At 43.7% G+C, this 16079-nt stretch overlaps 1 protein-coding gene across 6 annotated transcripts in view; it reads right to left on the bottom strand.

Annotated features, from left to right (window-relative positions):
• spef1 (sperm flagellar 1) overlaps positions 1-16079 on the bottom strand; it is a 63091-nt gene that overhangs the window by 24887 nt on the left and 22125 nt on the right. For 4 of the 6 annotated variants that reach the window (XM_059946827.1, XM_059946823.1, XM_059946825.1 and 1 more), the window contains exons 6-7: positions 4315-4411; positions 1861-1992 (exon numbers count right to left, since the gene is read on the bottom strand). In XM_059946827.1, the coding sequence (XP_059802810.1) occupies positions 1870-1992; positions 4315-4411 (220 nt within the window). In that variant the 3' untranslated portion in view covers positions 1861-1869. Of the gene's footprint in view, positions 1-1860; positions 1993-4314; positions 4412-16079 lie in introns of those variants that run through there. The other 2 variants (XM_059946828.1, XM_059946824.1) reach the window with 1 other exon arrangement.

Raw genomic sequence — 16079 nt, 5'->3', positions numbered from 1 at the left:
TCCTCAATGGAGGGAAGGTCACATCCACAGATGCACTGGGCTGACTGTATCACTCTGCAGTGCCCAGTGATCAAGGTTGGTGCAGTTCCCATACCAGATGGTGATACAGCTAGTCAGTATGCTCTCAATGGTGCCGCTGTAGAAGGTCTCGAGGGTCTGGGGACTCATGGCAAATTCAGGTGTCGCCTGAGGTGGAAGAGACACTGTTGTGCTTTTCTTTGCCACAAAGCTGGTGTGTACAGTCCAGGTGAGATCATCAGTGATGTGTATACTGAGTTGAAGTTACTCACCCTCTCAGTTGCAGACCACTGATGTTGATCGGTCCAAGCCTGTCACTGTTCCTCCTGTAATCCACTATCAGCACTTCTGTTTTTTGAACATTGAGGGAGAGGTTGTTATCCTGGCACCACTGTAACCTCTCTCCTGTGGGCTGTCTCATTACTGCTAGAAATAAGGCCGTTCAAAGTCATGTCATCTGCAAATTTGATCAGCAGATTGGAGTTGTGTGTGGCAGCACTGTCGTGGGTGTAAAGGGAGTAGAGAAAGGGATTCAGAATACAACCCTGAGGGTACCTGTGTTGAGGTTCAGAGGGGCAGAGGTGAGGGAGCCCATCCTTACTACCTGTTGGTGATCTGATAGTAATTCTAGGAACCAGCTGCACAAGGTGGGATGCAAGCCAAGGTCTCAAGCTTCTTGTCTAGTCTGGAGGGAATTATTGTGTTGAATGCTGAACTGTAGTCCAGGAACAGCACTCTAACATATGCATCCCTCTTCTTCAGGTGAGTGAGGATGGTGTATAGTGCTGTGGCTATAGCATCATCAATAGACTTGTTCCATCGGTAGGCCAATTGTAGGCGGTCCAGTGTGGGTGGTAGCCTGCTACAGATGTAGTCTGTAACCAGCCTCTCAAAGCATTTGCTTATAATTGAGGGGAGTGCACAGGGTGCCAATTGTTCAGGCATGCTACCTTGCTTTTCTTAGGTACAGAGACTATGATGGATGATTTGAAACAGGAGGGAACTTACACACTGGGAGAGGGAGAGATAAAAAAAAATGCACGTAAACACATGAGCTAATTGTTCAGCACACACTTTAAGGATGCACCCTGGGATGTCGTCCTGCCTCAATGCCTTGCGACTGTTGACCTGTAGGAATGTTCTGTGTACCTCAGCCTCAGAGATGACAAAGTTGTAGGTCTTGTCAGTAGCTCTCTTTGGAGGTTCAGATCTATCAACCTCGAATCAAGTATAAAAAGCATTACACTCATCCAGGAGCGAGGTGGCAATGCTGGTTTACTGCCTTGTTTCTTCTTGAAGCCCGCAATGGTGTGCAGACCTTGCCATATGCTGCATGTGTCATTGTTGCAGAGTTGTGACTACATTTTGTTCCTACATTACCGTTTTGTCACCGAGATGGTTCTACATAAATCATAGTGGCTTCTCTTGAGCTCCTGTTGGTCTCCAAAGGCGAAGGCTTTATCCCTTGCATTGAGAGCAACGCACACTGACCTATTTATCCAAGGCTTCTGGTTTGGGAAACTGATTTTGGGAAACAATGTCTTCAATACACTTCCGAATGAAGCTTGTGACTACCTCCGTGTATTCGGAGATGGTTTCAACTCGAAATACCTCACAGGTGACACTATCAAAGCAGTCTTGTAACATTAAGTCTGATTGGTTAGACCAACAGTGGATAATTTTTACTATGACCACTTCCTGCTTCAATTTCTACTTGTAGATGGGCAGGAGCAATATGGAGGAATGGTCAGACTTTCCAAACAGAGGGAGGAGAAGTGCTTTGTAGGCATTGCGGAACAGAGAGTAGCAGTGGTTGAGTATGCTTCCTCCCCATGTGCTCACCTTATTGTGCTAGCAGAACTTCGGGTAAGCTCTGTTAAGGTCTCCAGCAATGAAGAAAGCAGCCTCTGGGTGAGTGGTTTCATGGATATTGATGGTTGTGCATAGTTCATTGACAGCCAGGATGGTATCAGCCTGTGGTGGGTGTAAATAGCTGTAATAATAACAGACCTGAATTCCCTAGGCAGCCAGAAAGGTACTCCAGATCCAGGGAGCAAAAGGCTGGCATTTAAAGCTGTCAACTGAGTTTGCATCTCTTTAAGATCATATGATATTGGAGCAGAATTAGGGCATTTGGTCCATCGACTCTCCTCCGCCATTTTATCATGGCTGATCCACTTGTCCTCTTAGCCCCAATCTCCAGCCTTCTCTCTGTATCACTTCATGCCCTGAATTACCTATCAATAATCAATAACCTATCAACCTCCACCTTAAACATACCCATTGTCTTGGCCTCCAAAGCTGCCTGTGGCAATGAATTCCACAGATTCACCTCTGGCTGAAGAAATTCCTCCTTCTCTTTGTTCTAAGTGGATGTCCCTCTATTCTAAGGCTGTGTTCCCTGGTCTTAGGCTCCCCCACCATAGGAAACATCCTCTCCACACCCACTCTAACAAGGTGTTTCAACAGTTGATGGGTTTCAATGAGATTGCTGCCCTCTTTCTTCTGAATTCCATTGAGGACAGGCCTAGACACATTAAACCCTCCTCATAAGACCATAAGACATAGAAGCAGAATCAGGCCATTCACACCATCAAGTCTACTCCGCCATTCCATAATGGCTTATTCCGGATCTCACTCAACCCCATACACTTGCCTTCTCACCATATCCTTTGGTGCCCTGACCAATCAAGAAACTACCACTTTATAGTTTTAGGTGCTGAATTCCACAGTTAATGAGCATAGGTGCTTCTTGGTGACCTGCCAATTACTGTATCTTTTGAGGGAGATTGTTTAAATTTAGGTCTTCTTCCAGCGGTCTCACAAGAGATAAGAAAGTGTTCAGCAAAGGTTCTGGTATGCAGGAATGTTGAGCTGCCGAGATATGTAATATGCAGGTGATATGATGATTCAGATTGACATGAATCACTATGGTTTGGATATGCATGGAGTTTTGCCAAGAAGCAGCTGTGCACAATGGGGACATTGTGAATGCACAGCCTCACTCACCGGGGAAGAAATGCCCTTTTCTTTCATTATTATCACATTTATAATTTATACTCCTGACTCACTCTCACTGCATTGTGTGGCAGAGACAGAAGTCACATTGGCTAGGAAGGATGTGACTCATTCTCTGACCAGGACAGTTTCTCTTGCCCCACACTTGCCTTGCCAGCACACCAGGCTTTACAACCAACTTAATCAATTACGGAACAGCCCTTCCTCTGCAATGTTTAACAAGGGAAGTGGTTTAAAGGTACTTATTGTAATCAGGAAATATCAGTACTGTGCCCAATCTGACAATGGTCTCACACCCGTCTTCCTGTACGTTACCATGGTCTCCTCTCCACTGAGCACAGCTCTCAAATGCGTCTACTGCATTTCCTGCATTTCTGCTCTCACCTCTTCCTTCTCCTCCCACACAGAGCAAGGATACAGTTGTCCTGAGCCTCATTTTCCACCCCAGTGGGCTCCTTGTTCAATGCATTTGTACTTTTTGTCCCCTGTAACATGATGTCACCAGCAGACACACCTTGCCCTTTTCCCTCAGCATTTTGCAGGGATATGATCCTCCCTGACACCTTGCTTCACTTACCCATCTCCAGTAATATTCCTTCCCCCTCATCCAGCATCTTCCCATGCTTATTTACAGCTTTTCCCCCTCTCCCCTATCTACAGCTCTCTCCCAGAATCAGAGAGTTACACAGCACAGAGGCAGGGACACAAGACATTGCAGATGCTGGAATCGGGAGGAACACACAGGACACTGGAGGACCTGCAGGGGGAAATGGACAGCCAACATTTTGAGTCAAGACCCCCTTTTAGCCCAACTTGTCCGTACCCATCATGATTGTTCTCTACTCTATTGCATTGCCTGCATTAGGTCTGTACCCTCTATTCTTCTCCTATCCATGTAGCTGTCCAAAAGCCTTCTAAACATTATTATTGCACCTGCCTCCACCACCTTCAGAGAGTGACCACCCTCTTACTCTTCAAATTTCCTTTACAATTCTCCCCCCTCACCTTAAACCCGTGCCCTCTGGTTCTCAACTGTCCTGTCCTGAGTGTAGATCCCAAATTATTTTTGTGTGGCAGGACACATAGTCACCATTTTGTTTCCAACCAAGTCTGCAGGACAACTGCAACAGTGGCTTTACCAAACAAGCATCTGCACAGGACTTCCTCTGGCCATGCTGTTTGCTGCACAGTCTGGAGGAAGAATCTGTGGCAACCACTACCAATAAGACCATATGAAGATGGTACAATGGAAGTGATAAAATTGCCCTGACTGCTCACCTCCACGGTTTCATGAAGAGCCAACAAAGCTTGTTCTTTCTCCTCCAACAGGAAACGGATTGCTGGATCCAAGTGAGAATACTGCTCACAAAATGATCTGAGACAAACAAAGCAGGAAAGAGTAATTCAGAAGGAACATTGATCACTGCCATTCAGTAATATTAACACTGAACTCTGAATAAAGATTTCAATGCAAAGAATGCTCAGCAGGGGCATGCTGCAGTTTGGTGCACAGTTCAGTCAACTTCCAGCAGGGAACAAAAGTTATGTTCTCCCTGACATCATACACAACTTTTAATATATTTCCATAAGACCACAAGACCATAAGATATAGGAGCAGAACTAAGCCACTTGGCCTATTGAGTTTGTTCTGCCATTTCATCATGGGGTCTGATCAAATTTTCCTCTCAGCCCCATTCACCTGCCTTCTCCCTGTAGCCCTTCATGCATTGACCAATCAAGAATCTATCAACCCTTGCCTTAAATACACATAAAGACTCTACTTCCACAGCTGACTGTGGCAAAGAATTCTGCAGATCCACCATCCTCTGGCTATAGGAATTCCTTATCTCCATTCTAAAAGGACCCCTCTCTATTCTGAGGCTGTGTCCTCTGGTCTTCGACTCTCCCACTATAGGAAACATCCTCTACACATCCATGCTATCAAAGCCTGTCACCATTCAAATAGGTTTCAATGAGATCAATCCTCATTCTTCTAAACTGTACTGAATACAGGCCCTGAGCCATCAGACGCTCTTCATTTGACAGAAGCTCCTTTGAACCCTCTCCAGTTTCAGCAGATTCTTTCTAAGATAAAGGGCCTAAAACTGCTCACAATACTCCAGGTGAGGCCTCACCAGTGCTTTATAAAGTTTCAACATTATATCTTTGCTTTTATATTCTAGTCCTCTTGGAATAGATGTAAACATTGCATTTGCCTTCTTCGTCATCACAGATTTAACCTGCAAATCCAATCCAGAATAGTTGACCCTCTAGTGGGCTCAACCACAAGCTGCTCTAAAAAGCTATTTCATAGGCACTCTAGAAACACCCCTCCAGTAATCTATCACCAGCCTGATTTTCCCAATCTATCAGCATATTGAAATCCCCCATGACTATTGTAATGTTGTCCTTTCGGCATACATTTGAATGTGTGGCTGAAGAACTGGTGCAGGAAGCAAGGATTTACATTCTTGGACCACTGGGATCTGTTTTGGGGTAGGGATGAATTGTACAAAACGGACAGGTTGCACCTTATTAGGCGGGGGACCAGCATTCTGGCAGACAGGTTTGCCACTGCAACACGGATGTGGTTAAACTAAGTAGTGGGGGGGTGGGGAGGGGATGAACTGAAAATAAAAGGATGGAGTTAAAGGGAAAGTGAAAATAAGTTAAAAAGGACAACAGGATCAATGGAGTAGAAAGCTCAAGAAGAGTATGGCCAAGTATGGCCAAGTGAAATAGGAATTGATATGAAAGGAGGGGAGTAACGAATTAAAAGTATTATATATGAATGCACGAAGTACAAGGAATAAAGTAGATGAGCTTGAGGCTCAGTTGGAAATTGGCAAGTACGATGTTGTGGGAATAACAGAGACATGGCTTCAAGTGGACAGGGCCTGGGAAATGAATATTCAAGGATATACATCTTATCGAAAGGACAGACTGACTGGCAGAGGGGGTGGGGTGGCTCTGTTGGTGAGGAATGATATTCAGTCCCTTGCGAGGGGGGACATAGAATCAGGGAATGTAGAGTCAATATGGCTAGAACTGAGAAATTCTAAGGGTAGAAAGACCCTAATGGGAGTTATCTACAGGCCCCCAAACAGCAGTCTGGATGTAGGGTGTAAGTTGAATGAAGAGTTAAAATTGGCATGTCGCAAAGGTAATGATAAAGTTGTCATGGGGGATTTAAACATGCAGGTAGACTGGGAGAATCAGAATGGTACTGGACCCCAAGAAAGGGAGTTTGTGGAGTGCCTCCGAGATGGATTCTTAGAACAGCTTGTTCTGGAGCCTACCAGGGAGAATGCAATTCTAGATTTAGTGTTGTACAATGAACCGGATTTGATCAGGGACCTCGAGGTAAAGGAACCATTAGGAGGTAGTGACCATAATATGATATGTTTTAACCTACAATTTGAGAAGGAGAAGGGAAAATCAGATGTGTCAGTATTACAGTTGAACAAAGGGAACTTTGGAGCTATGAGGGAGGAGCTGGCCAAAGTTCAATGGAACAATAACCTAGCAGGGAAGGCAGTGGAACAACAATGACAGGTATTTCTAGGAATAATGCAGAAGGTGCAAGATCAGTTCATTCCAAAGAGGAAGAAAGATCCTAAGGGGAGAAAGGGGCGGCCGTGGCTGATCAGGGAAGTAAAGGGCAGTATAAAAATAAAAGAGAAGTAGTATAACATAGCAAAGATGAGCGGGAAACCGGAGGACTGGGAAGCTTTTAAAAAGCAACAGAAGATAACAAAAAAGGCAATATGCCAAGAAAAAATAAGGTACGAAGGTAAACTAGCCAAGAATATAAAGGATAGTAAAAGCTTCTTTAGGCATGTGAATAGCAAAAAAATAGTTAAGACCAAAATTGGGCCATTGAAGACAGAAACGGGTGAATTTATTATGGGGAACAAGGAAATGGCAGATGAGTTGAACAGGTATTTTGGATCTGTCTTCACTAGGGAAGACACAAACAATCTCCCAGATGTAATAGTGGCCAAAGGAACTAGGGTAAAGGATGAACTGAAGGAAATTTATATTTGGCAAGAAACTGTGTTGGATAGACTGTTGAGTCTGAAGGCTGATAAGTCTCCGGGACCTGATGGTCTGCATCCCAGGGTACTTAAAGAGGTGGCTCTAGAAATCGTGGACGCATTGGTAATCATTTTCCAATGTTCTATAGATTCAGGAACAGTTCCTGCTGATTGGAGGGTGGCTAATGTTGTCCCACTTTTCAAAAAAGAAGGGAGAGAGAAAACAGGGAATTAGCCTGACGTCAGTGGTGGGAAAGATGCTGGAGTCAATTATAAAAGAGGAAATTACGACACATTTGGATAGCAGAAGAAGGATCAGTCTTAGTCAGCATGGATTTATGAAGGGAAAATCATGCTTGACTAATCTTCTGGAGTTTTTTTTGAGGATGTAACTATGAAAATGGACAAGGGAGAGCCAGTGGATGTAGTGTACCTGGACTTCCAGAAAGCTTTTGATAAAGTCCCACATAGGAGATTAGTGGGCAAAATTAGGGCACATGGTATTGGGGGCAGAGTACCGACATGGATTGAAAATTGGCTGGCTGACAGGAAACAAAGAGTAGTAATTAACAGGTCCCTTTCGGAATAGCAGGCTGTGACCAGTGGGGTACCGCAAGATTCAGTGCTGGGACTGCAGCTGTTTACAATATACATTAATGATTTAGATGGAGGGATTAAAAGTAACATTAGCAAATTTGCTGATGACACAAAGCTGGGTGGCAGTGTGAAATGTCAGGAGGATGTTAAGAGAATGCAGGGTGACTTGGACAGGTTGGGTGAGTGGGCAAATGTATGGCAGATGCAGTTTTAATGTGGATAAGTGTGAGGTTATCCACTTTGGTGGAAAGAACAGGAAGGCAGATTACTATCTAAATGGAGTCAAGTTAGGAAAAGGGGAAGTACAATGAGATCTAGGTGTTCTTGTACATCAGTCAATGAAAGCAAGTATGCAGGTACAGTAGGCAGTGAAAAAAGCTAATGGCATACTGGCCTTTACAACAAGAGGAATTGAGTATAGGAGTAAAGAGGTCCTTCTGCAGCTGTACAGGGCCCTGGTGAGACCCCACCTGGAGTATTGTGTGCAATTTTGGTCTCCAAATTTGAGGAAGGACATTCTTGCTATTGAGGGAGTGCAGGGTAGTTTCAAAAGGTTAATTCCCGGAATGGCGGGACTGTCATATGTTTAAAGATTGGAGCGACTGGGCTTGTGTACACTGGAATTTAGAAGGATGAGAAGGGATCTGATTGAAACATATAAGATTATTAAGGGATTGGACACACTGGAGGCAGGAAGCATGTTCCTGCTGATGGGTGAGTCCAGAATTAGAGGCCACAGTTTAAGAATAAGGGGTAGGCCATTTAGAACAGAGATGCAGAAAAACTTTTTCACCCAGAGAGTGGTGGATATGTGGAGTGCTCTGCCCCAGAAGGCAGTGGAGGTCAAGTCTCTGGATGCATTCAAGACAGAGTTAGATAAAGCTCTTATAGATAGCGGGGTCAAGGGATATGGGGAGAGGGCAGGAACAGGGTACTGATTGTGTATGATCAGCCATGATCACAGTGAATGGCAGTGCTGGCTGGAAGGGCCAAATGGCCTACTCCTGCATCTACTGTCTATTGTCTTCTATCTCCTGTTGTAAGTTGTAGACCACATCCTTACAACTGTTTGGGGTCTGTATAGGACTCCCATCAGGGCTTTTTTTTAGCCTTGCATTTCCTCAATCATTCAACACCTTCCGACCCTATATCATTTCTTTCTAATGATTTGATTTCATTTTTTAGCAACAGAGCAACACTGCCTCCTCCACCTTCCTGCCTGTCCTTTCAATACAATGTGTATACATGGACATTAATCTCCTAGCTATAATCTTTCAGCCATGCTTCAGCGACGCCTACAACATCATAACTGTCAATCTGAAACTATACTGATAGTTTATTTACCTTATTGCGTATACTGCACACATTCAGATACAACACCTTCACTCCTATATTCACTCGTTTCGATTCTATCACACCATGCGCAACCTTTTGATTCCTCACTTTGTCTGAGGTCTTGCCAACAATTGCTTCCACAACCTTTCCACTAACTGTTCTGACACTTACAAATCATGAAACAGAAGGGCTGCTCTAGCCTTCTAACCAATTACTCACACAAATCTTGGCTGATGCTCTACTCAGTGCCATTCCCATGTGGTATCCTGTTACCTCTCCATTCCTTTCCTATCCTATATAGGCCATACTTGCAGTACTGTGTGGAATTTGGGTTGTCCTATCACAAGGAGGGTGTCATTTCACAGCATTATCATCTCAGAGGATCTGTCTGGGACAGGCACGTAAGTGCCATTACAAAGAAGGCACAGCAGTGCCTCAACTTCCTTAGAAGTTTGTGAAGAATTTGCATGAAATCTAAAACTTCAGAATCAGAAACACACTTAATGTCCCGGGGTCCGGGACATCTCAGATCGGGTGTAGGTTATTCTCGAGAGGGAGGGCAAGAACCCAGATGTTGTGGTCCCTGTAGGGACCAACGACGTGGGTAGGATGAGTGAGGGGGTCCTGCGTAGTGAGTTCAGGGAGTTAAGTGCGAAGCTGAAGGGCAGGACCTCCAGGGTAACAATCTCAGGATTGCTACCTGTGCCACGTGCGAGAGAGGCAAGGAACAGAAGGATTATACAGATTAATACGTGGCTGAGAGGATGGTGCAGGAGGGAGGGCTTCAGGTTTTTAGATAATTGGTCTTTGTTCCAGGGAAGGTGGGATCTGTTCCGACAGGACGGTTTACACCTAAACTGGAGTGGTACTAACATTCTTGCAGGAAAGTTTGCTAGTGCTTCTCGGGGGTGGGGGGGGGGGGTTTAAACTAAATTTGCAGGGGGCAGGGATCCAGAATGCGGGAGAGGATAGCGAGATGAAGAATAGAGGACAGGTGGGGACTAAACGGTTCTGGAATATTAAGTGTGTAGTAGAGAAAGGTGAGGCGGAACAAATGATAAGGAGGACACATGTACAGAGGGATGGTCTGACGGAACATGGAGTTAAATGTGCAGAAAGAATAAGTAAATTTAGGAAGGACAACAAAATTCAAGGGGCGTATAGCCCAATAGGAGTTCAGGGAGCTGGGTTAAGCACAATAGGCAGCAATTTAAACAGAGAGAGGAGAAATGGGCTAAAAATTCTACATCTGAATGCACGGTGTCAGAAATAAGGCAGATGAGCTTGAAGCTCAGGTACAAATGGGTAACTATGACGTTGTTGGGATAACGGAGACATGGCTGCAGAGAGATCAGACCTGGGAAATGAATGTACAAATTTTTAAGGAACAACAGAACTTAACTAAAAAGGCAATACGGGGAGAAAAAATGAGGTACGAATGCAAGCTAGCCAGGAATATAAAAGAGGATAGCAAAAGCTTTTTTAGGTATGTGAAGAGAAAGAAGATAGTTAAGAACAATATTGGGCCCTTGAAGAATGAATTGGGTGAAATTGTTATGGAAAACAGAGAAATGGCAGGAGAATTTAATAAGTACTTTAGATCTGTCTTCACTAGGGAAGACACAAGCAATCTCCCAGATGTATGGATGGGCCAAGGACATAGGGTAACAGAGGAAATGAGACAGATTGACATTAGGAAGGAAACAGTGATGAGTAGACTGATGGGACTGAAGGCTGACAAATCCACAGGCCCAGAAGGTCTGTATCCTAGGGTACTAAAGGAGGTGGCCCTGGAAATTGCAGATGCATTGGTAATCATTTTCCAATGTTCCTTAGATTCAGAATCAGTTCCTGAGGATTGGAGAATGGCTAATGCTATCCCACTTTTTAAGAAAGGAGGGAGGGAGAAAACAGAGAACTATCGTCCTGTCAGCCTAACATCAGTAGTGGGTAAGATGCTAGAGTCCATTATTAAAGATGAAATAGTGGCATATCTAGATAGCAGTGATAGGATTGGGCTGAGCCAGCATGGATTTACCAAGGGCAAATCATGCTTGACTAATCTATTGGAGTTTTTTGAGGATGCAACCAGGAAGTTAGACAAGGGAGATCCAGTGGATGTAGTGTACCTCGATTTTCAGAAGGCATTTGATAAGGTCCCACATAGGAGATTGGTGGGTAAAATCAGAGCTCATGGTATTGGGGGGGGGGGGAAGATATTGACATGGATAGAAAACTGGTTGGCAGATAAAAAGCAAAGGGTAATGGTGAATGGATGTTTCTCGGAATGGCAGGTGGTGACTAGTGGGGTGCCACAGGGCTCAGTATTGGGACCACAGCTGTTTACGATTTACATCAACGATTTAGATGAAGGCATTGAGAATAACATCAGCAAGTTTACTGATGATACTAAGCTGGGTGGCAGTGTGACATGTGATGAGGATGTTAGGAGAATTCAGGGTGACTTGGATAGGCTGAGTGAGTGGGCAGATATTTGGCAGATGATGTTTAATGTGAATAAGTGTGAGGTTATCCACTTTGGGAGTAAGAACAGGAAGGCAGATTATTATCTGAACAGTGTAGAGTTAGGTAAGGGAGAAATACAAAGAGATCTAGGAGTCCTTGTTCATCAGTCATTGAAGGTGAATGAGCAAGTGCAGCAGGCAGTGAAGAAGGCTAATGGAATGTTGGCCTTTATTACAAAAGGAATTGAGTACAAGAGCAAGGAAATCCTTTTGCATTTGTACAGGGCCCTGGTGAGACCACACCTGGAGTATTGTGTACAGTTTTGGTCTCCAGGGTTAAGGAAGGACATCCTGGCCTTAGAGGAAGATTCACAAGGTTAATTCCTGGGATGTCCGGACTGTCTTATGCAGAGAGCTTAGAGAGACTGGGCTTGTACGTGCTGGAATTAAGGAGATTGAGAGGGGATCTGATTGCAACATATAAGATTATTAAAGGATTGGACAAGATAGAGGCAGGAAATATGTTCCAGATGCTGGGACAGTCCAGTACCAGAGGGCATGGTTTGAGAATAAGGGTAGGTCATTTAGGACAGAGTTAAGGAAAAACTTCTTCTCCCAGAGAGTTGTGGGGGTCTGGAATGCACTGCCTCGGAAGGCAGTGGAGGCCAATTCTCTGGATGCTTTCAAGAAGGAGCTAGATAGGTATCTTATGGATAGGGGAATCAAGGGATATGGGGACAAGGCAGGAACCGGGTATTGATAGTAGGTGATCAGCCATGATCTCAGAATGGCGGTGCAGGCTTGAAGGGCTGAATGGTCTACTTCTGCACCTATTATCTATTGTCTATTAATATCACTGGCATATTTTGTGAAATGTGTTAATTTGCAGCAGCAGTATTGCACAATATATAATAGAAATCTATAAATTACAGTAAGAAATATATTTTAAACATTAATTAAATAAAAGAGAGAAAAAGTATTGTAGTATTCATGGGTTCATTGTCCATTCAGAAATCTGATGGTGGACAGGAAGAAGCTGTTCCTACAGCGTTGAGTGTGTGTCTTCATGCTCCTCGACCTCTTCCTCAATGGTTGCAATGAGAAGAAGGCATGTCCTGGGAGATGGAGGTCTTTAATGATAGATCTGCTTTTTTGAGGTATCGCCTCTTGAAGACGTCCTCAATGCTGTGGAGGCTGGATGGAGCTGGATGATGGAACTTTGACAAACTTCAACAGACGCGCAGAGTAAAGTATACTGACTGGTCGCAGCACAGCCTGGTATGGAAATACCAATGTCCTTGAACAGAAAAGTCCTGTCCATCACAGGTAAGGCCCTCCCCAGCATTTAGAACATCTACATGGAACACTGTCGCAGGAAAGGCAACATCCATCATTACGGACCCCATCATCCAGGCCAAGCCTCTTCTCGCTGCTGCCATCAGGAAGGAGATACAAGAGCCTCAGATCCCATCTCATCAGGTTCAGGAACAGTTATTACCCTTCAACCATCGGGCTCCTGAATCTATGTGGATAACTTCATTCACAACACTGAACTGATTCCACAACATATGGACTCACTTTCAAGGATTTTGTAACTCATGATGTCGATATTTAATATTTATTTAGTTAGTTATTATTATTTCTTTTTATACTTGCACAAATTGTTGTCTTTGTCACATTGGTTGGTTGTTTCTCTTTGTTATATGCAGTTTTCATTGATTATATTGTACTTCTTCGTATTTACTGTGAATGCCAACAAGAAAATAAATCTAAGGTAGCATATGTGACATATATGTTGTTTGATAATAAATTTACTTTGAACTTTGAACTTTTGAGGCTCTGAAATAGGTACAGAAGAGATTTACAAGGATGCTGCCTGGAATAGAAGGTATGTATTATGAGTAGAAGTTGGACATTTAGAAACACAGAAAATCTACAGCACAATACAGGCCCTTTGGCCCACAAAGCTTTGCTGAACATGTCCTTACCTTACAAATTACCTAGAGTTACCCATAGCCCTCTATTTTTCTAAGATCCATGTAACAATCCAGAAGTCTCTTAAAAGACCCTATCATATTCGCCTCCAGCACCATCACCAGCAGCCCATTCCATGCACTCACCACTCTCTGTGTAACAAAACTTACTCCTGACATCTCCACTGTACCTACTGCTAAGCACCTTAAAGCTGTGTCCTCTTGTGCTGGCCATTACAGCCCAGGGAAAAAGCCTCTGACTACCCACACGATCAATGCCTCTCATCATCTTGTACACCTCTATCAGGTCACTTCTCATCCTCTGTCACTCCAAGGAGAACTCCAAGGCTGAGTTCACTCAACCTATTCTCATAAGGCATGCTCCCCAATCCAGGCAACATCCTTGTAAATCTCCTCTGCACCCTTTCTATGGTTTCCACATCCTTCCTGTAGTCAGGCGACTAGAACTGAGCACAGTACTCCAAGTGGGGTCTGACCAGGTCCTAGCTGCTGCAACATTACCTCTCGGCTCCTAAACTCAAACCCATGATTGATGAAGGACAATGCACCGTATGCCTTCTTAACCACAGAGTCAACCTGTGCAGCAGCTTTGAGTGTCCTATGGACTCAGATCCCAAGATCTGATCCTCCACACTGCCAAGAATCTTACCATTAATACTATATTCTGCCATCAGATTTGACCTACCAAAATGAACCACTTCACACTTATCTGGGTTGAACTCCATCTGCCACTTCTCAGCCCAGTTTTACATCCTATCAATGTCCCGCTGTAACCTCTGACAGCCCTCCACACTTATCCACAACACCTCCAACCTTAGTATCATCAGCAAATTTATTAACCCATCCCTCCACTTAATATCTATATGCTCAAGCTTTTCAGTCCACTGCAAGTCATCCCTACAATCGTCAAGATCCTTGTGTTTTTTTTTTCCCTGGAGCATTGGAATCTGAGCAGAGACCTGATAAGAGACATTAAAATTATGAGGGGCATAGATAGGGTAGACAGTCAGAATCCTTTCCCCAGGGTAGAAATGCCTTCATAGCCATTTGTGAAAATGAATTTCATAGGCACACCACCTCTGACTAAAGAAATTCCTCATCTTTGTTCTAAAGGGACATCTGTATGTCAATATTTGAAATGTTTTAAAATTCTCTCCACATTCTCATCAGCTGTTCTCAGATTCCAATGGTCAATGAATTTGGGCAGTGGGGAAAAATTGAAGCAGATTGAGAAAACTCACATGGTGGGGGGTGGGGGGAAATGCAAAGTCAACCCAATGGGCGTCTGAGATTGGGACTGAACTCTGGTCTCTGCTGTTCAGAGACAGCAGGTTTGATACAGTGATGCAGCTTGGCCTAAAGGTCTCAGCAGAGCAGTCAAACATGATTTTCCTTTCATAAATCCCACTCACTGAGTCTGTTCAATCCTGTTGATTATTTCCAAGGTGTTCTCTTTCCATGCTGTCTAACTCTGACTTGACAAAAACGTGTTCAGTCTAAATGCAGGGAGGACATTGCTGAAGCTGAGAAGTCCAGAACCAGTGGTCATATCTCAGAATTTAGAACTGTGATCAGGAACCACGGATTGAGTTTGCTCTGCCAATCAGTAATTCACACTTAAGCATACGGAGTTATAAATTCATTACCTACAACACAGTCAAACCTTAAAGATACCTCCTTAAGCCTACTTTATGAAATCAGATAAGCAGATTTTATTTCACTGATTAGCCACACAGCACCCTAAGGGGACAAGGGGGAATAATAAGAAATGTGGTCCAAAGAATATTGGTAGGAGGATCAGATTTGAGGGAGCTTAAAATGCAGGACCCAACAAGTGGTGATTTCAGGATTTTCCCATGCCATGTACCAATAAGGCTAGAAATGGGATAGGACAAAACAATGGATGGTTGGAAAGATGGTGCAGGAAGATGGTCTTTAGATTTCTGGAGTAGGTAGAACATAAAACAATACAGCACAGGAATAGGCCCTGCGGCCCATCATGGTTGCTGGAAAAATTGCTGGAAAGTATAATGAAAGGCATGATGTCAAGATGAAATGTAGTGACTGAGTCAACATGAGTTAAGATGGATTTATAATGGGAAAGCCACATTTGACTAATCTATTCTAAGTCTTTGAGGATATAGCACATGGGATTGGTGAATGGAAATTAGTATTTACTGAAGAATTTCAATCCGGTCCCACAGAGGGAACTGCTGTATAGAATTATAGCAGATGCATCTGGGTTTAATATATTACCGTGCATTTAGAGTAGGTAGATAGAAAACAGTGAATAAGAATAAATGGGTCCATCTCGAATTAGCATTCTGGGTATCAGTACATAGACAACACCCTTTCACCTTATATCAATGATAAGTTCATGTTTATTGTTAAAGGTACACGTACCCATGCTAAAGTAAAGACTAGCACCATGCTATTACAAGTTGGAGCGTTGGAGTTCAGAGTTCAATTCCAACACCATCTGCAGAAGTTTCTATGTCCTCGCCATGAGTGCATGAGTTTCCTCCGAGTGTTCTGGTGTTCTCCCACGTTCCAAAGATGTACCTGTTTGTAGGTTAATTAGTCATTGTAAGTTGTCCTGTGATCAGGCTAGGGTT

This window comes from Hypanus sabinus, chromosome 21 (genome assembly GCF_030144855.1).
Source record: "Hypanus sabinus isolate sHypSab1 chromosome 21, sHypSab1.hap1, whole genome shotgun sequence".
Lineage (NCBI taxonomy): Eukaryota > Metazoa > Chordata > Chondrichthyes > Myliobatiformes > Dasyatidae > Hypanus > Hypanus sabinus.
This window is presented reverse-complemented; position numbering and strand designations above follow the sequence as displayed.